At 36.8% G+C, this 22,554-nt stretch overlaps 2 protein-coding genes across 3 annotated transcripts; one reads left to right on the top strand and one right to left on the bottom strand.

Moving 5' to 3' along the window:
• Positions 1 to 347: 347 nt before the first annotated feature.
• RBL14 (RHOMBOID-like protein 14) lies at positions 348 to 1,902 on the bottom strand. The gene is made up of 2 exons (XM_021956578.2): positions 1,548 to 1,902; positions 348 to 1,380 (listed from the first exon to the last, which is right to left on the bottom strand). Exons 1-2 carry the CDS (start codon positions 1,758 to 1,760, stop codon positions 589 to 591), a joined length of 1,005 nt encoding a protein of 334 aa, XP_021812270.1. The 5' UTR covers positions 1,761 to 1,902; the 3' UTR covers positions 348 to 588.
• A 1,068-nt stretch (positions 1,903 to 2,970) lies between these two features.
• On the top strand, positions 2,971 to 5,651 carry LOC110755386 (Galactose oxidase/kelch repeat superfamily protein). 2 transcript variants are annotated; one of them, XM_021956577.2, is made up of 4 exons: positions 2,971 to 3,253; positions 3,363 to 3,501; positions 3,799 to 4,374; positions 4,774 to 5,651. In XM_021956577.2, coding segments are annotated over exons 2-4 (1,161 nt in total). In that variant the 5' UTR covers positions 2,971 to 3,253; positions 3,363 to 3,499; the 3' UTR covers positions 5,357 to 5,651. The 2 variants fall into 2 exon arrangements, with proteins under 2 accessions (XP_021812269.1, XP_088106250.1); XM_088250124.1 differs by lacking the exon at positions 3,363 to 3,501.
• Positions 5,652 to 22,554: the final 16,903 nt, after the last annotated feature.

The raw sequence follows: 22,554 nt of genomic DNA, 5'->3' as shown, positions 1-22,554 counted from the left end.
TATGATTAGCAACGTTTTCTTGCTACCAAGATCGATAAAGTTGATTCTTGTAAAAATGCGGTGATTGCATTGCAACACACGTCTTTATGTTTTTTCACTATACGATTTCTAATTTTATTGTGGAAACTCTCTTGACAGCCGATGCTCCCATACTTCATTTTCTTTTACTAGTTTTCTTGTCAAATGGCAACAAATGTTTGATGATGATGCTTTTTTCAGACTTCGGTCTGATTTTTTTATTGTTTGCCCTTTAAATCAAGTTACTTTCATCTACCATTCCAGATGTTACATTGGACCTACCAACATTCATTCACAAAACATAAACCCAGGCCATCCTGAGACATAGAAATTCTCAACGATCAACAAACAATTGATAAAAGTTCAGCAATAGTTGGACAAAGACTAGTTAGCTAAGACAATACGTTCCAAGTTCTAACCAAATGAGTTGATTAAGCAGCATAAGATCAGCATCAATGATGCCAGATTGAACATTCAAATGAAATGGTGTGAGGGGAGGAAGAGGTATTGCATTTGCATGTCATGCATTGCCAACAACATCTGTAACAAGTCTCAGGAATAGGGACCCTATCATCTCCCAAATCTTTCCATCCTCCGCCGACGTAATTCTTCCAAAGGAAGGTCACCGGAATAATGTGCCGATCGCGGTGAAGCCATACCATTGGCACTGCCAGTGCCCCTCCTATTTGTCGAACACATTTCGCATACATTTAACCAAGCAGAATTCTCATACGTACAAGCATGGCATCTCCAGAAACCAGACACAGAAATTCCTCTCTGACCCCCACCAACAGGTCCTCTACCGGATATCTGCCTCCTTCGGAATGGAAACAAGCGTCGTAAAAATCTCACAGGCCATTTCAGCACACCAGTAAGACCTCTGATGATACCAGTAAGTGGGTCTGAGCCATTGTAAGAACCCCTCAACTGGATATAGACAAGCCCTGCAAGAATTCCACCCAAATGACCAATAAAAGAGACACCAGGAACCAAAAATTGGACCAGAGCCAATTCCGCCCACGCAGCGTAACGAGATGGTACCGGAATTCCATAAACATAACTGTTCTCAGTCTGGGAATTGAGCACAACCTTCATGGCAAAGAGCACCCCAGAAAACCCAACAGAGTATTCAGTGTAGTAAGCCCATTCATAGTCAAAGAACGCAAGCAGGGACTTGGAAATCAGCAGTGAGATTCCTTGGGACATGCCCAGTAGCACAGCAACCATGGAAGCAAACTCAGCACTGTCCATTGAATTTTCCAATTGAATTCCCTTCCACAAGAGGGAGAGCATGTTGTAAACCAAGTGAGACTCTCCCACATGGTAGAACGGCGACAAGAAGAAGCGCTTCAAGTCTCCATTCTGTTCAAGCAATTTCACAAACAGCTTACCCGCATCAATATATAAAACACCCAGTTCACATATGAAATCAAAAGAGCAAAAACTAATAATTCAAGGTTTATTACAGAGTGGCAACATTTCAACCATTTGGGGTTTTTGTGAACTTAGAAATGAGAATGAGAAATTACCTTGACGATGAGGTGGGGGTTGAACCAGACTTCTTGGAGGGATGGGAGAATGGGGTCGAGAAAAGCAGGGCGTAAGTAGATGAGAGAATTGGCGGCAATGAGTCCGGCGGTGACCGGAGGCTTCCGGTCGAGCCTGTAATACTCGCTCGCCGCGTGAAGTGCTAACAGCGGCAGCATTCCGTTCGATCGCGGCCCGTTTCTTGTTCTCGCCATCTTCGTTTCGGTTTAGGGTTTGATGATTTTGATCTGCAGCTGCAAAAACAGAGCCTTTTCTCTCGATTTGCCTCCTTGGTTCGTACGAAAAGCACCTTCTAGAGTCCCCAAGACGGTTCGGCTTCGCGGTTACTTTTTTCCTTTTTTCTTTTCCTTTTCCTTTTCCTTTTTTTCTGTGTTTTTAATTGGAGTGTGTCATGGGCTATTTCTGTTCGAAAAAGAAATAGCCTGGCCCATTAACTCATGGCGCTTCATGGCCTGCTTATTTTCTTTTCGATCACCTGCTAATGATTTGACAAAATAACAATAAAAACTCTTACTATACATTATTTATAGATTATAAATAAATAAATAAAAGCTCTGATCAGTGATCACCATAGCATTTTTTATGGTTTTGTTTCATTTTTCATATTTATTTTTACTGTTTTATCTTTAAATTGTTCTCATTAAGTTAATTCATTTTTTATTAATGGCGAAAGACACGAATTTGAGATTTTCTTTTAAGATGACGGCAATATTACCTCATTGTCCTTTTTTCCTTTTTCGTTCTATTTTCTCCTTCTCATCCCACAATTTGATCATATGATTAAGTCATATTGGTTAAACATTTTTAAAATTGAATAAATTAATTTTTTTATCAAAAAATTAATATTTATAGTGACATAAAAAAGATAGAACCACATTGTGAGATGCCAAAAAGGGGAGAGAACATATATGGTGGTACAATGAGGAAAGCAATTAGCATTTTCTTATTTGAATATTGAAAATAAAAATAGCAGTAGATTAGTAGTTGAATTTATTTACAATATTTTATATTTGTTGTGATATAATTTATATTTCTTGGTAGGAGTGGTATGTTATAAATCTGTCATATCACCATAGAATATTAGCCTGCTACCAAAAAGAAAATGGAGTTTCACTAAAACACCCAAAATAGGAGCTGAAATTATAAAAAAACTCAACACCCAAAACATTTTATAAACACACCCAAAACCCATCATTACACACACTCAAAATCCATTTATAAACACACCCAAAAAATATACAATTGTTGATTTTGGGGTTGATTTTGGGTGTGTTTCTATGTTTAAATAGTGTGTGAGTTTTTTTATAAATACATGTCTAGGATTGGGTTTATTTATAATAATCTAAAAAGAAGAAGAAAAAAACCAATTTCTCCTCCTTTTTCATGTTGAATGAATTAGCCATCTTTTTTGGACTTGGACAAAAGTATTATTCATTTTTCTCTCAGCTCCATCTTCTTTCAGTTCATACTGGTCCCTCTCCTTTCTCTCTCAATAGGGCATCTCTGGCACGCGCGTGAAGTATGTGCTGAGAGGCAAGGACATTGGAGCTGCTGTGCCTGCTGCAATGCAAAAGAAACCAGCTTGGTTTTGATTTTCTGCCTCTCTCACCATCAAATTTGGACACAAATTCCAGAGGCCCAAACAATTCATCGCCCGAAAGCGACACAATGGCTAGCTGCTATTTCTGTAAGTTCTTTTTCCCCTAAATTCTCTTTATCGTTTTACATTTTTTTTATATTATGTAATTAATTTCTTTGTCTGTGCCTATTTATCTGAACTTGAATTCAATTTGCAGTAAATTCATCAGAGGGTATTCGGTGCAAGCCATTCCCTTTTGTTTTTCAGTTTGATTTTTGATTTCCAAAAGAGGGGTTGCAGGTGCCCATGCCAGATTCATAAGAAAAAGGAACAATTTTGCTGGATAATTGATTCATGTAAGAAATTTTTTCTCTCAAGTCTCAACTAACATATCAGTCCCCATTATTGTCCCTCAAGAATAAAATTGTGTAGAAGTGATTTAATAAGTCAATCAGAGTTTTAGCTGATGAATGAACTCCTATGTGACTGTTCTTGTGTTTCTTTGCGGTTTTGTTTTGTTTTGGGTTTTATAGTTTTGCAATTGTTGTTTCGAATAACTGACCTTTATCTTATCTTTAATTCTATATGCATGTAGTTTTTCCATTTTGGACACAAGTATTTGTTTGTTTAATTTGTCAATCTGTGGGCTATAGGGAATCTGTGCATCAGTCTATCATTCCTGGATTGCCTGATGATTTGGCATTGAGATGTTTGGCAATGGTTTCTCATGGGTACCATGGACTGCTCGAAACCGTCTCAAAGACGTGGAGAGATTTAATCCGTAGCTTGGACTATGCCAACTATAAGGCTAGAGAAGAATGGTGTGGCAACTGGCTGTTTGTTCTGACAGAAGGCTCCAACAATGAGTGGGTTGCTTATGATCCTGAAGCTGATAGGTGGCATCCTTTGCCAAAGATTCCAACTGTCCATGCTGACTGGAAACACTTTGGATTTTCAAGTATTAGTGTTAGAAATCGGTTTTTCGTCATTGGAGGTTCCTATGCACCGCATGATCCAGCATTTCCACACCAAAGGCCTTTTATAACAAACAAGGTGATGCAGTTTGATCCATTTAAGAAACAGTGGACCAATGTGGCAACCATGCATACACCGCGTTCTCATTTTGCATGTAGTGCTGTTTATGGTAAAATTTATGTTGCTGGGGGGCGCAACTTATCTTGTCCCAGAGGGCTTGCTCTTGCTGAGGTTTATGATCCGGTGGCTGATAAGTATGTTCCTATATTTGACACTTCAAACATGTCCGAGTACTGATGTTACTATCAATGCTTCTTGCATTTATACTTACGAAGAAAAGTTTTTCATTTTTCATGTTTTGCTGTATTATCTTTCACCATTTTTGTGGGGGCAAACTACTTCAATCTTCCTTGAGGATTGGTAGACTTGTCTTTATAATCTGTTGACCTCCCTTGTTAAAAGTGTGGCCTGATGGTATTTACTGCAGATAGCGTATTGTGTTCATATACATACGTGTGTATGCATAGGTTTAGCTGTCTGTTTGTGATATATATTTTATAGCGAATGGATTCAATTGGATTTCTTTCTTTCTTCTATATTTTTTCTCCTAAACTGAAAATTCTTTATTTATGTTATGACTATAAATTTTGCAGATGGGAGGAGTTGCCACCAATGCGCAACCCTCAAATGGACTGCTTGGGCTTATCATACAAAGGCAAATTTCATGTTCTGAGTGACCAAGTAGGCCTGCCAGACCAAAATACCTCTGAGGTTTTTAGTCCATCTGATGGAACATGGCGCACAGTTGAAGACATCTGGCCTTTTTCAAGGGCAATGCAATTTGCAGTTCAGGTGATCGGAGATAATCGAGTATATACTGTTGTAGACTGGGGTGAGAGCTTGATTAAAACAAGGGATACCGAAAAAGGAGAGTGGTACAACATAGGCTCAGTTCCATCGGTGAATCTTCCTGATCACTCGCGGCAGCTGGAGGCTTTTGGTTATGGTTTTGCTGCATTAAGACACGAACTATATGTTCTGGGAGGGAAGGCTCTCAAGTGGGAACAATCAGGTGCTGGGAGGTTTGACATTGTGAAGTTGGGTTTGGTGAGAGTTTGCAACCCGTTGGTTAAGCCCTTGAAATGGAGGGAAACTAGACCCATGGTTGGGTCAGCTCGTGGAACTGTTATAGGGTGCGCGTCCATGGAAGAAGAATCTTCAATTTTCCCAAGGTAGGGTTTTAGGCTGGAAAAAGGGATGTATATGCTGAAATCTGATGCATTTTGTTCAATGGCAAGCCTCTAAGACTAAATGTGACATTGGCTGAGATTTTTTTTTTCGGGTCAAATTGGCTAAGATTTGATGATAGTGTGTGAGAAGATCATAAAATGGGGTGATTTTAGCTGATGCACTGACTAGAAAAGCCTTGCCTGGAGAGTGGAAACATATAGGAAGAATTTACTCAAATTTGCCAAAGGGAACATGCTTGGCTGTGATTCTGAATTTTTATACAATCAAGTTCTTTTATGACTTTTATGAGTAACAAACTTCACTGAAGTGTGTTACCGAGAATGTTTTTATTTAAGTATATAAAGTATAAAAAAAAAAGGTATATAGTTTAGATTATCGCTTATACTAAAAAACAGGATGATTACTATTAAAAGAACACAAGGAAGAAAGAAGTTGAATGCATGTATAGCACTCATTTATGTATGCATGTATACCGTCACTACATAGAATTCTATGGCCTTGTTTGGTGGGTAGGATACAAGTAGTAGGATTGGATTAGCCTAATCCAATATCATGTTTGGTGTTAAAAAATGAACGTGGATACAAATGAAGGATTGGATTAGCCAAATGCAATACCATGTTTGGTGTTAAAAAATGAATGTGGATACAAATGAAAATGTGAAGCATCTTTAAGCTCCCCCAATTGATATTACAAATGTGTTGGTGTTTCAAACGCCTTGAAGAGCCTTCCTTATTAATTACTTGATGACTATATTTTTTTATTTTTTTGTTGTTGTAATTTCATATTTTTAGATGCCCGTCTCATAAAAGAAATATACATGATAGGAAAAAAACTTTTGAAACGAGCATATAAAAAAAAAAAAATTGCACATAAGTATATATATATATATATAATTTTTGTGACATTCAATACGCGCAATAAAAAAGCTTTTAAGATGGGATCTAGAAACTTTTGAGACGGACATCTAGAAAAATACAATCGAGAAAAAATAAAAAGTTTTTAAGTCGTGATTAATACATACTAGAAAAATACAATTACAAAAATAGAAAAATACAAAAAAAAAATATTTGTAAGTCGTGCGTTATTTAAAAAAAGCCTCTCTACATGCATGTTGACAGATATTGACAGATGAATTATAATTGTACAACACATAAATAAAGGAAACTTCCCAAAATATCATAACTTATGAATTGTAAGATGAATTAGAAGTTAACATAGTCCATTAAATGGTGCCAATATATGCAACAAGTCTCCCTTAGTTGATCCCACAAGATATGCATGAGAACAATAAGGTCTAAATGGTTGAAAAGGTGTGCGTGGCTTCAACTGTGGCAACTGTGAAGGGTTATTATCACTACTAAAAACATCCAATGACTCAATGTCTCCCATGGCTTCAAGTGCGTACACTTTGCTTTTATAAAATATAACATCACCAAAGTCACCATTTGGGTTGGGGTAAGTCCAAGTGTTTTGACCTGCCTTGATGGAAGCCAGCATAGGCCAGCGACCGTAAAGTGCTACAACCACATGATTCTCTAGATTCATAGTGGGGTCAATGGACAAGATAACCTTACGAATGTAATGCTCATGGTAGGAGGTTTCGTAGTTAGAAAGTGTTAGAAATGTGCCCTAAAAGCCAATACATTCGATGTAATCTCCTTAGAATACATTTCATATATGATATATAAAGGGCAAACTTATTTTGTTATCTTTTACATCACGTAAAGAAACAAATGTCCAAGGTATTGCTAAATAAGAGATAAAGTAGTATAAAGAATATTAGATTCGGGAGACCTTTAATCTCTAACTGTAGTATCCCAAAATGTTCTTAATCATAGGTTATCAAATGGGCATTGATAAACGTCAAGATTAGCACATATTATGTATGCTAAATTAGGAGGATGGTTAGTCTCAAACCATTTGTGTAGTTGACTCACAATTATGTGGGTGCTCATTAGTGAATGAGTACACTGAACGCGATCAACCGTAGTTCTTGTATGGAGTATTTATCTATATGTCAAATGAGAACTCATTAGTTGCAATAATGCAAATTAGTCCTTAGACCTGAGGCATCATGGTTGTCTTGTGATGCGTTATTGATCTTTAATAGCTCTTAAATGCAAGCCGTAAAAGATTTGTCTTAAGTGTTGTTGGGATCTCTTAATTCATCATAGGGGCATGTGAATGTACAATAAAGAATCTCTACTTTGGATAAAAGAAGGAGAATGTTTCAAGATATGATTCAGCAAATCTTTGGCAAAAGTATTTTGAGCTTGATTTAGAAAGTTGTTCTTAATCATGTTGTCACAAGGCCCAACTTTGGAAGCCCAATGGGGTTTGGCCAAATATGCTTAAGTGAATGTGTATTGGAATTGTTTCAATAAGCTAATTAACACACAAACATAATCCAACATCAACCAAAAGAGATTTGGGAGATCAAAGAGAGATAAAAGAGAGTTTTCAAGAGTGAAACACTTTCATCTTTCAAAGGGGTTTAGTTTGAAACCAATCTTGAGAATCTTGTACTAGCATCCTTGTATTCTCAAGATACTTCCTCTCATCTCAAGGTTCCATTGGTGTGGAGACTTAGAGGCCATATACTTTTGTAGCTCATATGGAGGAGAAAGATTAAGGAGCAAAGATCAAAGATCAAAGAGGAGATCAACAAAGAGGAAATCATCAAGAGAAGACCAAACACAAATTGGTTCATATAATTGCTTCAATGGTAATTAGATCTTATCCTTTCTCTTGCATTTTCCATTTATGAAAAACATATCAATCTTCATGGCTTAAGATACTTGGAAGAATTTTTGTTTTTGAATTTAAACAACCACCATAGACTTCCGCTGTGATTAATTTGATTAAATGCATGTTTAATATTCAAATGAACTTCAAAAAAATGTGTTTGTGCCTAATAAGTCCCGGCTAATGAAGTTGACCGAAGAAACTTCCTCTCGGCCCTGGCGCCTACCCACGGCCGAATGTTGCAAGCCATTGTTCACTTTCTTTCGTTAAAAGCAAAGGTGAGCTTATAAAGCAGAGTCATCATGGCCTCGGTAATTATGGCCAAGGACAAAGGAAGTATGGCTCCTCAGATGCACGGCCAAGAAAGGAAAGTCAAATGGCGTCGCCACGTGTCATCAAGGTCCCATGCCTCATTTAATGAAGTAACGCCTCTGACTACAGCAGAAGACCCACGTCACGTAAGAGCATTTAATGTGCAGGAGAGGAGAGGAAGTGATTGAAGTTAGGATATGGCGAGTAAAATCAGGGATTAGGTGCAAAAATCTCACGACTTGTAAGGTTAAGTCACCAACTATCAGACCAGGGCATTAAATGCTCCACCAAGGCCCGAGACACAGAGTCCACCATCAAGGCGGCGGCCGAGGTTTATGGGGGTCACACCACCATACTTCACATTCCCAAATGTCGATTCGACTACCCATTAGCTCTGATCAACCTCACCATGCGGATTTTCAGCTTCTTTGTCTTCTCAAGACCTTCCCTATAAATACCAAGCTCCGACTACATTTAAAGGGTTCAACACCAAACACAAGCCTCCCATGGAGCAGATCATATTTTCCTGTCATTTACCTTCCTATAATGCATTTTCAATACTTTTACTTGCTTTCTTAGGAGTAGTGACAGTTTGTAGGAAAATTCATTCATCAATATATCATACGACCCTTGACTTTCAAGGCGCCGGAGCACCATCTTTGTTACTCTTTTGTTCATTTCATATATCATACGACTGTCGCCACCCAACGACGCGCCGGAGCACCACCTAAAAACCTACCATCAACACCACCATTAACGGCCTTGTAGCTTAGGCCGTGAACCTGATAGCCGAGACCAGTTCCTTTCTCAGCCACAATCGTTTGATTAGAAGTCAAGAATTAAATAGACGCACTACTCATCTATTCACCCAATCGCATCACCTGCAAACGCATGGTAAACCGTGCTGGCACGCCCGCGCATAACTGTACCGCACCAAAGAAGGACGACCCATGTTGACGCAGATCCCTTCGGCCCAGAACACCAGGCCGTGAGATTCGCGTTCGCCAAACAAAATATTTTGAAATTCCTACAGAAAGATGGGCTTTGCTTTTGTGAAAGGGTTCCTAAGTACTACCACGGGACGTCCTTGCTCTGTTGTTGGATCTACATTTACTTTGGCCAACCCACATAACCTCCTGCTAAAAGGCACTGGCAGTTGAATATTGTTGTAGATTCTTCCTTCACAAATGCTATACTCTACTCTTTAGTGGTTGTCGTCATGGTTTGGGATCAAGAGCATGGGGAGAAGTTGTTTGTTGTGCCACCGTTGCATTTCATGATTCTAGAGTTTGGAGATAGAAAGCCATTCTTTGCAAACGGAAGCAAAACGAACATGGTCAATGGGTTCTAATAACTTGGCCAAAATAAAAAAGACAAGTACTAGAAGACTTGCCCATTCCCCACTGCTAAAGCTGATAACCATGGTCTTATGGTTGGGATTCTTATTAGACTTACAACTGGACATGATAATGAATTATTTTTATGAAACTTTAATTTTGAAACACAAGGAAAAGGCAAAACCAGAGAACATAGGAACAAGGAAAGAAACTGTAAGGTATAATTGTATGCATGTGATGCAGAGAAGAATGCTTTGATAGTAATTGATGATGAGAAGTGAACTCTTTATATAAAGAATTGAAAACAAAATCCTTTAAAAATAATAGGGAAACTATTTTCCCACAATAACAAAAAAATACTAAGAATTGAGTAATGAAAACCCCATTAAATACTTTATTTTTTTTTTTTTTAAAAAAAAAAACAGAAACTACACAAAGTAGTTTACATACTTTCCCCTTCTGCATTGGGGTGGGAATTAAAGGGCTAAGGGGTGACTCGTAAGCTAATTGTTAAACGAAACAATTAGGAAACCCAATGAAAAATTGGATTTAGACGGCAGGGGCACATTGGCAAAAAATAAGTTCGGGACAATTTAATTGACTGAAAAAAGGTTTAGGGGAAAATCGAAAATTAGGTAGTACAACAAGTTCAGGGGTAGATCGATAGTTTATTCTAACTTGTAAGAAAGAAGTTGCGGGAGTTGGAGAAAATTAATGGCTACCTACATTTGAAGACCAGTGAAAGCCCAATGAATCAAAGACATCAAGGCATGGTGATTGATCACTCACCTCAAATAGAGGATCTCATAAGATTTGCCTGAAATTGGCAACCCACGGTTGTTCCTTATAAAGAAACACAGTAACCAGTCTTCGCTTATACTAAAATATAGTATATAAAGTATAAATAAGATGATTGCTATTAAAAGAACACAAGGAGATAATGTAAGAAAGAAGTTGAATGTATGTATAGCACTAATTTATGTGTGCATGTATACCATCGCTACATTGTATTCTATGGCCTTGTTCTATCCACATTCATTTTTTAACACCAAACATGGTATTGCATTAGGCTAATCCAATCCTTCATTTGTATCCACGTTCATTTTTTAACACCAAACATGGTTTTTATTTTTGCATTTTATGACTGTATAACCCCTTTGATTTTATTCAAATGAAAATGTGAAGCATCTTATAAAGGTTCAAGCTCCCCCAATTGATATTACAAATGTGTTGGTGCTTCAAATGCCTGCAAGAGGCTTTTTTATTAATTACTTGACGACTTGAAATACTATTATATATATATATATATAGATATTGCAATTTTTTTTTTTTAGATGTCTGTCTTAGAAAAGAAATATATGCGATAGAAAAAAAAAACTTTTGAAACGAGTATATAAAAAAAATACAATTGCACATTGTTATAAAACTAAGGGAGAAAATGTAGAGAGAAGTGATATGCAAGATAAAGTTTCACCATGTTTATTCTCATTTAATTTTTGGTAGAGCCACCAATTTATAGGCTTACAAGATAGGAGATTGAATACCATCATTTACAATATACCTATAGGTTATAAGCACTAATTACAAATACTTAGTGCATAGGTTACATAAAATCAAAAGGGTGGAATACTAAGAGGTATGGTGGTCATCCACCAACTCATTCATTTATAATACTCCCCCTTGGATGTGCACCATACAATGACATAGTTGCCTCATTAAAAACCTTGATTGGAAAATCCAGTTGGACAAAACCGAAGCCAAGGTAAAAGGAGTGCAACTTTCTTCTGGATCATTGATATGGTGTTGGACACGCTTATGTTGTCTTGTTAAAACCTTGCTAGAAAAACCCAGTGGGAGAAAAACCTAGTCGAATGGAAAAATAGTACAACGCGCATATGTCCTATATGTAGTAGAATTGGGATGCTCCCCCTGATTGATATCTCCCCCTGATTTTCATTAACTTATGGAATTTAGGCTTCATAAAATCTTTGGTAAAAAGGTTCGTTAGATTATCTTGTGAACAAATTTGTTTGACTCCAATCTCTTGGCTTTTTCTGAAACTATGTCACCCTTGATGAACCCTTTGATTATAGTAATACAAGCAACATTTTCTTCATACATGATCGTTTATCACACTATTCAACATTCTTTTCAATTTTTAAATGATTGAACTCTTTAGGAGCATCAACAACTAATCTAATAGTTAGAATATATTACAACAATATCAAATTTGAATTCAAACTACTCAAACCCATAGTGTTAACTCTTAATTAAGAATATTGTGGTACTTTATATCATTCAAGGGGTCACTTCATCTGATATATCTTAAATATTTTATGAGCTTTGAGGATTTCCATGCACTATACAGTCTTAATAAATATGCATTTAACACATGCTATAAGTTTCGCGCTAAAATAACAATTGTATTTATAGAAATGTGGATGCATCTATGATGGGATGGGAGACAAAAACCATGTCACTAGAAAACCTTATATCATATTAGTGATCTTATTTCACTTCACAAACGCCAATTCGGAACATTCATACTTAACATTTGTAATTCGGTGTTTGAGCTATAGGTTCAATATCCCACACTTCATATTTAGTGATAAATGGAATTTCCTATTTCCATTTTGGCCAATCACTTAAGTTGTCGACATTCATGAAATGAGATTTAATATAATCATAGCCCTTGATGATTGTAGCAGCTACTAATCAACCCTAATTCACAACGTTCTTTAGGAACTCTCACTTCTCCTCTTAACGGTAGGAAAATTTTCACACCAACAGTCATCAAAATTTAGGAAAATAAACTCACCATCATTATAAAAACCTTTTGAGATTATGAGTTTCTAACAAGACCATCCCCGGATGGCCCCTCGGAATCCGTGACGAACCCTGCATCCTATCCAACATCTAACCTATGACGGACCCTCTTTACTAAAAAGCCTTTTAACCCCAATTTAAACAGATAAACCTTTTTACTTTTGCCGAAATTTCGACAGAGTCTCCCCTGTAATTGGAACAATTCCCAAATTACAATACCTGCAAACAAGTACATAAATAATCCAAACTTTCAGCATGCACAAGGTAAAGGCTCGCATAACAGCTAAAATTATTCAAATAGGCTTCATGCCCTCTACCCAAACTCAAACGAGCAAGTAGAGCAACTAAGGATTTAGTTTACAACTCGGGTAAAAATAAAAGGTCAAAAGTGAAAAATGAAGGAGGAGTTCCTATAGTGCAAATAGTGGCGATACCTCGACTTGGTGGTCTTGACCTCGAATATCTAGAACTTGGGGGGAACAAAACATAAAATGTGAGGGGACAAAAAAAAGTGTTTAACATAATTTATATTCAATATAAATAATCCCTCCGTTTTAGAAAATAATGCCAAGCACCAAAATCCTTTGTATGTGTGCATATATACCAATTGATACTTGAAAATAATTCTATTAAATTTGTACCTTAGCATACCATTGTGAAAACCATACCTTTAATACTACCTCAATTTCTTGAAAAACATTGTAAACTTAAGCATTTAATCCTTATTATAAAATTGTATATCAACCTACCAAAATATTCCGTTAATACAAAATATAATCAACATAACCAAAAATTCTCCTTTTTCCCGCAACAATACTGTGAGAGTCCGTTTTCTTAAATGTTGAATAAAGAAAAATAAATGTTATTATATATTCTAAAAAATTATTTTGAAAAGAATGAAATATTTATAATTGATTCCGGATGGAATTCCCTATCAAATCGTGTCTCACCTCTCGACAAAGGACAGGTTGTTTACAAAGTAGCAAGAATTTTGGAGACTTGGTTCAAGTGATGATTATTCTGCAGCCTCTGAATTCGCCTTTTGGAAAGGCGTGAATGAAGAACTTCTTCATACTTCTTTGCTCAGCTTCAAGTTGAGGTGTTGAAAGTATGCAACGCCCAAGTACTTGAAATATTTCATTCATGCCGTCGTTAAAAAAATGGTGGTTGTCTTGGACATATCAGTTGCTTGTCATGGGAATTTGGAATTTACTCTACCGTTGGAGGTGTTCCAAAGCATAGATATAAAGGTAATGAAAATAGGTCAAAGACTCGTAATTGATATCCCTCCTGAAACATACACGGGATTGCATAAAATACATGTGGAAATATCTCGGCCATTACATCCATCCATACTAGGATTTTACCACATGTGTCCAATGCTTCAAGACTTGCGGATCGAAAGGAGTGTGGTGGAATAGCCGCCAAGGAAACAGACTTTCTTGGTAAATTCTGTTAGCCTCAAGAGGCTAGTTATCAGACTTAATCTTCATAAAGGTAAATATGTGTATTGGTATGCTGTCAATCGTTATGAATTTCATATTCATGCACTAAGACTGGAATTTCTTGGAATTGATGAGACTGTGTTTGCAACTTTTGAGATCAACGAGTTGCCCACCCTTCAAGAAGCGAGATTCAATAGCGGATTTTTTTAGGCCAGAGAGCATCTTAGTGGCATAGAACTTTGGGATATTTTGAAGAATCGAAGAAAGTATTTTCTACTATTGCTAGGGTGGCACCAATTTCCAAGTCGATGATTGTGAGAGATGGATGTCTTGAGGTAAGATACTTACAAGAGTATTTTCTACTGTTATTATATGTAAGTAAAGTTTGGGTTTATAAACCTCCTGCTATAATATACTTTTTATGGGAGAACAAGTTGAGAGATGTGCTTCTTATTAATGTGCTCACTTTCTACTAATGAAATGGCACTTGAGAACTGTTTTGCAACCATATTTCCTTCAATGATCGTCACAAGAACAATTATCTTGGAGATTGGACACAACTATGCCTGGGATTTCCTGCCCTACATGCTTAGTGCAATACCTAACTTGAAAATATTGAAACTCAAAATGGTCCGGAGAAAAGATGTGGAAGGTAATATCAACTTTGCTTGGAACTCCACATCAAGAATTATGCCAACTTGTTTGAGGGATAGTGTGAGACATTGAACTCCATGGCTTCAACAGAAGAGAAGTTGATATGATCTTATATTGAGCATGTTGTAGGAGAAGTCCGCTTCAAAGCTCTCTCAAAGAGGATGAATTCATTTTAATTTTTTTTCTTTGTTAGTGAGATTCAATTTGCTGAGATAGAAATGCATGAGCTTCCTTTTGTTTTCACCTTAGTTAGATTGTTCAGCAAGTAAACGTATACATACTTATGTGAGGTAGCATAAGATAGCTAATAAAAAGATAGACACTCTGATGTAACAAAATCCGACATGTGTTGATTAAACTTCAATTTTCTCAGATGTTGTGCGTCCACTTAATTTGCAGATTCAGACTATTATTTCACCAAACCTAAGAGATTGCAATGACATAGATTTTCTATTTCCAGAGTTTTAATATTGATTTTTTGGTTAGAATTTTAAACTGCAAAAAACATAGTGGGGAAATAGTTTAGATAAACCCTTGAACTTTAAAAAAAAAAAAAAAAAAAATGTTAAATAAGAGAGGAAATGTCAAGATTGAGAACATGCCTATTACACCCACATACATATCATTGAATTATAGGAAGGAACACAAGGACATTAATCACTCGAATGAAACTAACTCAGAAAGGAATTCCACATTCCATATTCATTCTACCAAGCTCAAGTGACATTTTTGATCAATTATTTACCCAAAAGTTCTACTTCTTTATCTTGCTTGCTAGTTACCATTATTTTAACATTACCAGTAGTTGCACACAGTTAAGCTGCATGTTGTATCCAATTTCGACTCCCGCTTAAGGAAGCTACTCAAAGACCTTAATGTTTTACATCTGTGAGCAACTGGACATCATTTCTTGTTCTTCTGTTTCTTGCTAAATCGGCATATCCATGTCACAGGGTGTTGGGTTTCTTCATATGATGAAAAAACGAAGCATTTCTCTTGTTTTTGTTGCAGGTTTGATGCTGTTATCATATCTTTAGAGGTTGGGTATGAAAAACCAGATGCAAAACATATTTAAATCGGCTTTAAGTACGTTATGTATGATGAGTTTACTATTGTCGTAGAGATTAAAATTTACTATAGCATTCTCGACAACATTTTCTTGATATAATGTTAAAAGGTATACATGGAAGCTGCTCTTTGATCGTTGCAGATCAAGTTCATGTGGATGTTGGCAAAGCAATACATGTTGTTGCCGATGATGAAATATGAGATAAGGTTGGAGCCAATGCCATTAGAATTTATTGCTAGTACGAGTTCTTTGTAGTATAAATACATGTGTGTGCCTTTTCTGATAATCTTATCAACACAAGAAGCATGAACGAATGTTATAGAAGACTGACCTCTCTCAAACAAAACATTTATGAGTTCATTCAAGTTGTTAGTGCTTACCATTGATTTGAATAAGCAGAATATGAAGCCTGGATGTAAAGACATTCACCCATATTCGAAATAGCATTTTCATTTCAGAGTCATAGCTTCCAAAGAAGTAGGTATACTGTATAATTTATAAATACCACACTCTACATTTGTATATTGTAGTTCAAGCTTGTTTTCCATATTCACTCTCTGAACAAAACAACATAATTTGAGGTACTCGATTTTTACTTTTTCCACACTATAAAACATAATGTCTTTACCGAGGGCATTTTATTGTCGAAACAAGCCTTTTGCCGTCGGAAATACCCTTTTTCGACTGCAAAAGTCCGTCGGAAGTCGTCGGTAAAACGATGGTTGGAAATACTTCTTTTTCGACCATTCCATCGGAAATAATGTATTTCCGACGCTCATGTTTCGTAGCTATTGCTTAAATTTCTATCGAAAATGAATTTTTAAAACGACCATGTATATTTATTTCCAACCCGTACATGTGGTCGCAATTACTTATAAGATTGTCGGAAATAATTTTTTTTTTATCGAGATTTTTTGTTTTTGCGAAGTCAGATTTGTGACCAAAGAGTGTTGTCGGAAATACTTTTTCCAACAATGATATATTATTTGCGAGTGCTAGATTTCGTCACAATTATCATTACCGACCAAAAGAGTGGGTGGGTTCCGACCCGATTATGTCGTGGGGAATGTTGTCGGAAATGGGCAATTATTGTTGAAAAGTATTTCCGATGATGAAGAGTTTGTTGGAAATATGCATTACCGAGAGGGAAATGCGGTCGAAAATGTAATTATTTTATATAAAAAAAATTAATTAAAAAAATTTTGAATTACAATATTTTCTAGAAATAGGTTTCTAATTATCCATATTTAATTGGTAACAAAAAAAATCATATAACACTATATTGTACTAAACTATTAAGCATTCAATTTAAATTATCAAGATAGTTAAAACATAAACAATCCACATCATCCTTAAACATATAAGCAATCCGCAAATATATCAAAATCTTGAAATTCAAAATACATATTGTAGCAAAATTAAAATGATGTTGCACTACTCGTCTTCGAGGTGAGCATCTGAACAACTTTCTTCATTGTTATGTCGAATCAAATATAATAATTAATAAGACATAATAAGTTAATTGAGAATAAAAATAACAAATATAATATTTAATAATGAGCAAAATATTGAAAAGAGAAGCAGATTGTCTTGAGCGTGCAGAAGTATTTGAGTTGTTCCCTCATACTTTGAACTAGATCTTTCAATTCATACACCACATTTCTCAAGTCCTTCACTTCCTCCTTTAATTTCTCATGTTCTTCTTCACGTTCTAAGCATGTACGTTTATTACAACTTTGGTCATCTAAGGGATACACATCTTTTGTACTATAGCCACCACCTAAGCCAAGGATACGACCGTGACTTGGCCCACCAATAACCTCCTTGTATTTTCTATACTTTTCCATTGGAACAAAACCTATGGTATGCACAATTGTGGATTTCGCCCTATTAGACTTGTTTCTTTTACTTTTATCCTGCATGAAAAAAAGTAAATCATCATAACCTAATATCCTTATAAGGCATCTACAAATAAACCAAAGCATACACTAGCCAATCATAACAATATTATTTTAAATTGATTTTTTACCTGCCATGTAGTCTACAACCAATAGTCAACCAGTTCAGATTTACCGCCGACCCACGAGGTTCTCCTTGGCAACAATAAGGCACAAGATGAAACATAAGTAAGCAATGAAGATGTGGTGATGGACAGGCTAGGAATAATGTGTTATGATGATGAGCTAGAGGGAGACAATTTTGGAGAGAGGGTTGGTGCAGAGGAGCTTTAGAGACTGTTTGATGAGGAGGAGCCCAGCTTGGAGGAGGTGAAGAAAGCCTTTGATGTGTTTGATGAGAAAAGAGATATGTTTATTGATGCAATGCAGCAGAGGTACAAAGAGTTTTAAGCAATTTGGGTTTCAAGGATGGGTTCGGATTGGACAAATGCAAGAGGATGATTGAGGCAGTAGATGCGAACGGAGATGGAGATGGGGGATTCTTAAAGCTCACTGCAAATTTTGATGTCTCAAGTTAGAATCAGCAAACATAATATGAAAATCCTTTAAAAACAATATACATCTTATACATGTAATATACCTGCCATGTAGTCTACAACCAATAGTCAACTAGTTTAGACCAAACACACAGCCATAGTTCGGATTTACTGCCGACCCACAAGGTTCTCCTTGGCAACAATAAGGCACAAGATGAAACATAAGTAAGCAATGAAGAAATAGATGTGGTGATGGACTGGCTAGGAATAATGTGTTATGATGATGAGCCAGAGGGAGACAATTTTGGAGAGAGGGTTGGTGCAGAGAAGCTTTAGAGACTATTTGATGAGGAGGAGCCCAGCTTGGAGGAGGTGAAGAAAGCCTTTGATGTGTTTGATAAGAAAAGAGATAGGTTTATTGATGCAACACTCCCCCCCCCACCATGATCTCCATTTACGATCTGCCCATGATCGCTCATCACAAGTAGAAGAGTATTCTCATATAGTCCCCCTGGCGCAGACTGGCTTTCTAGTGCTTCAACTACTTTCTAAAGCAAACTGATCAGTTTGTTGAGGAAATTAGGGGAGGATAGATAAAATAAAATAAAATAAAATAAAAGCTAGACCTAAAGACAGGTTCTTATACTATTTCTGGACACCCATTAAATGATGAGTTTTCTCTTTCCCAAATTAAATTGTCAAAGCAGTTGCTTTATATTCTAAAAAACATGCCACTAATCCAGTCAAAGTGGTACTCACTATCTCTCCTCCTTTAAGAGCACTTCCACCCATTTTTCATGTCAAAAGGCAAGGGCAATGGCAGTTACTATTCATGTGAATAGTGGCATCCATTGCAAAAGGTTGTGGTGTTTCCACCCATTACCATGGCAACCACTATTCACATGAGATATGAGGAGAGGAATTTGTATAGAGTTTTGGTGTGGGAAGTGAAGAATGACTAAGTATTTATTTTTTAAAAAAATTCTGAAATTTTAAGTATTTTTTTAGATTTTTTTTTACTTTTTGTTGTTGTTGCTAACGTCAGCAAACCCAGGCTAGAGGTCAAGCTGGTTTGGCCTGCGGGCTGACCTTGTCTCATGGGGCCCACAACTTGCCCTGGCCAGTGTGGCCTGCTCGAAGCTGTTGCCTGGGCTCGGGCCCTGTCCTGCCTGGGCTGAGGGCTATGGTTGGAAACACTCTAAGAGGACGGGTCCAGAGAGTTCGAGAAGTAAAAGGGCTTCCCATTTACTGTGTAACCTAATACGACCCGTGAAGTGGTTCGTCAAAAAAGGATCACTCAACAATTCCTCTAAGAATTGATGAAATAGATTGACATGATATAAATTAAAAAAATAAATACCTGAAATAGATTGACAACTAACTAATACAGATCAAGAGAATCCTAGCAAATCATCCATCAAGAAAGAGCTAACCCAGGCAGAGCCTCATCCAAATAGCAAACCTCCAAATCCAAATTAAAGCTCCAGTTAGCTATACAAGCTGCTACAAAATTATTTTCCTCCTGCAACTTCTTTCTTACAAGTTAGAGTAAACTATCATTTGCACCTTGAAATTGTACCAAATTTTTTATTTTTCCTTTAAACTTTTTTTTTAATCAATTAAAGATCCGAACTTTTTTTTTTCTTTTCCAATGTAGCCCTACCTTCTAAATCCAATTTGCCATTAAATATGAGGATTTAGACAGTTCATATCCTTAATTAACTAAAAAAAGGTTCAAGTAGCAAATAAAAAATTTGGTACAAGTTCATGGGATAAATCGATAGTTTACTTTACATGTTATACTAGGGGGTGGGCACGATCCAGTTTATCCTTCAAATTGGAGTCGAACTCAATACTTACACATGGTTTGGTTTGGTTTGATTTTCATACAAAGTGTCTAGAGGAACCGAATCAAACCGGACTTATACGATTTCGATTCGATTCGGGCAGTTTACAATTTGGAATAAGAGAAAAAGAGGAAGAGGTGAAGAAGAGAGAAATATAAAGAAAAAAGAAAAATGTGAAGAAATAAAAGGAAGATAGATGAACAAAAAGAGAAAGAGAGAAGTCCAATACGAGAAACGACTATGGTTCATTGAAAAGAAAAATAAGTAGGACTAGAGTTGTTATTTAGTTGGGTATAAATAAGACTAAAATAATTGAGTATTTATTGGGCTAAAATATCTAGATATTACTTAGGGTTACTATTGTGATTTGAATATTAGTTAGACTTAATAATAAATTTGGATATAAATGAATAACTAAACTTAACATATTTGGTATGTTCAGTTTGGACCGATTTTTCCACGGCAAGAATTAAGACGGGAATCGATTTAAAACGGTCTGGTTCGATTTTTTGAGCCTTGGTTGACTTTTTCTGTCAACATAGTTTTTCTTGGTTTTTTCTGACTCGATTTGGCTTGATTCACCGGTTCAAATGCCCACCCCCTATGTTATACCAATTAGCCAAGTAGCTAGGAAAGCCCAAAGATCACAATGGACTCTCTCATCCAATAATAATTACCTTCTTTTTGTTTCTGTTTACTCTGCAAAGCCATATTGATCTCTTTCCTTGTAGAATGAATGCATAATAACTTTTTTTGGTGTTACAATAATAGCTTCCTAAAAGAAAATTTTGCACTTCACAATCTATTTTATGTATTTGAAACCTTATTAGCTCTCTTCACTATTGTCCACAAGATTCAACAAAAAGATTGTAATGAATGGTTATAATGAGGGGGATCTTTAATAGCCATCTGATTAATTACAGAGCTATTATTGGGTGGCTGAGTTGAACCCAGGGTGGAATGAACCTAGGGTGGAAGGAACACATAGGCTCTAGTGGATCCAGTCTCTGCCAAGCAATGCATTGTAAGTGGTAAAAGTGGTGTCCACCACAAAAAAGGCAATCTTCAGCTTCTTGGTTCCTACTATGATGTCTGCGTCTAGTATGCCATAAGTCTTGGTGATGCCCCTAGTGAAATTGGTGACCGTCAGGCCCGTTAGGATTAGATCTTTCTTTGTTATGCCCATTTTAACCAAAAGCCTGTGAGGTAACAGATTGATGGATGCGCCTCCATCTACCATTACCTTAGGGATAGGAATGCCTCCAAAGTTTGCAGTGATAAATAATGGCCTGAGGTGGTTGGCCATTTTCTTGGTAGGTTTGGAAAAGTACAACTGTTCTGCAGCCATTTTAATGACAATTCTGTCTGTTTTGACAGCAATACTCTGTTGTTCTGGCCTTTCTTCTACTTCTGCCAACCTGTATTCGAAACTTTCTTGGGAGAGTACATCTCCTTCTAGAGTGCTTTCTTGTCTTTCTGCTACCCTGAACTTCTTTGGTAGGATAAACACCATATTAATGCCCAAATCACCTTGTAACAGGCTTTCTAGTTCTGCACCAAAAGCCTGAGTTTCTTCATCTAGTTCTCCATCGTACTCTATCTGCTCTTCTTCATATTCCTCTGTCCAGTCTTCTTGCTCACCTGTTTCGAGGAGTCCAGTCTGATCGTCTGCAGATGGTTCGTAATCCACCTATTTCTCTTCGTATTCTCCAATCCAATCCTCTTGATTATTAGTTGGAATAGGCCCAGACTAACCTTGTGATTGTGAAGGTTCCAACTGATTATTTGATGATGAACTTGGGTGGATAAAAGGTCTATTTGGAAATTCTGCTTCTGTCAACTTCTCTGGTCGGCATACTGTTTGTTTTGCTTGAAAATCTCCTTCCGGACTATTCTCAATTCCGGCAGAACTAATGTCTGGAAATACCCGTGTGTTCTCCATGTTCTTGAGGAAAGTGCAATATTGCCTCTAGATTCTCCTTCTTTGTGTCCTGGTCAGCTCCAAGGTCGGCTTGCCGCTCTTCCCGACAGAATACCATTTGCCTTCTATGATAGTTGCCAATGGCTTATCATTTCCAGGTATTTTAATTGGCATCTCCTTTTTCAGCTGCTCAATAACTTTTCTGATATGTTGGGCTAGCCTTTGATAGGATTTCTGTCTGGCCGAGTCTCTGGATAGAGCCAGAATTGAAGTCTGCTGGTGACAGGACCCGACCCAAATTCCACTTTGGAATCTGAGTCGGACCTTGTTTGTGTCAGACACCTAGCAAGTGCCAGGCACAAATGACCTAATTGCCCCTCTAGTCAAATTTAAAAGAAAACTAGAGTTTGACTTCTGCCGAAAATTCAGCAGGGTCTCCCCTGTAATTAGACCAATCCCAAAATTACACCTGTCAGACAAGCATATAAATATATACACCAACTGCCAGCATGCAAATAATTACATTCTAACAGTTAAGCATGCGTTCTAGAGCAATATCATAGCATCTACACAGAATTGGTTACAAGTATAA

Source organism: Prunus avium, chromosome 1, assembly GCF_965620075.1.
Source record: "Prunus avium chromosome 1, drPruAviu1.hap1.1, whole genome shotgun sequence".
In the NCBI taxonomy this organism is placed as follows: Eukaryota; Viridiplantae; Streptophyta; class Magnoliopsida; order Rosales; family Rosaceae; genus Prunus; species Prunus avium.
This window is presented reverse-complemented; position numbering and strand designations above follow the sequence as displayed.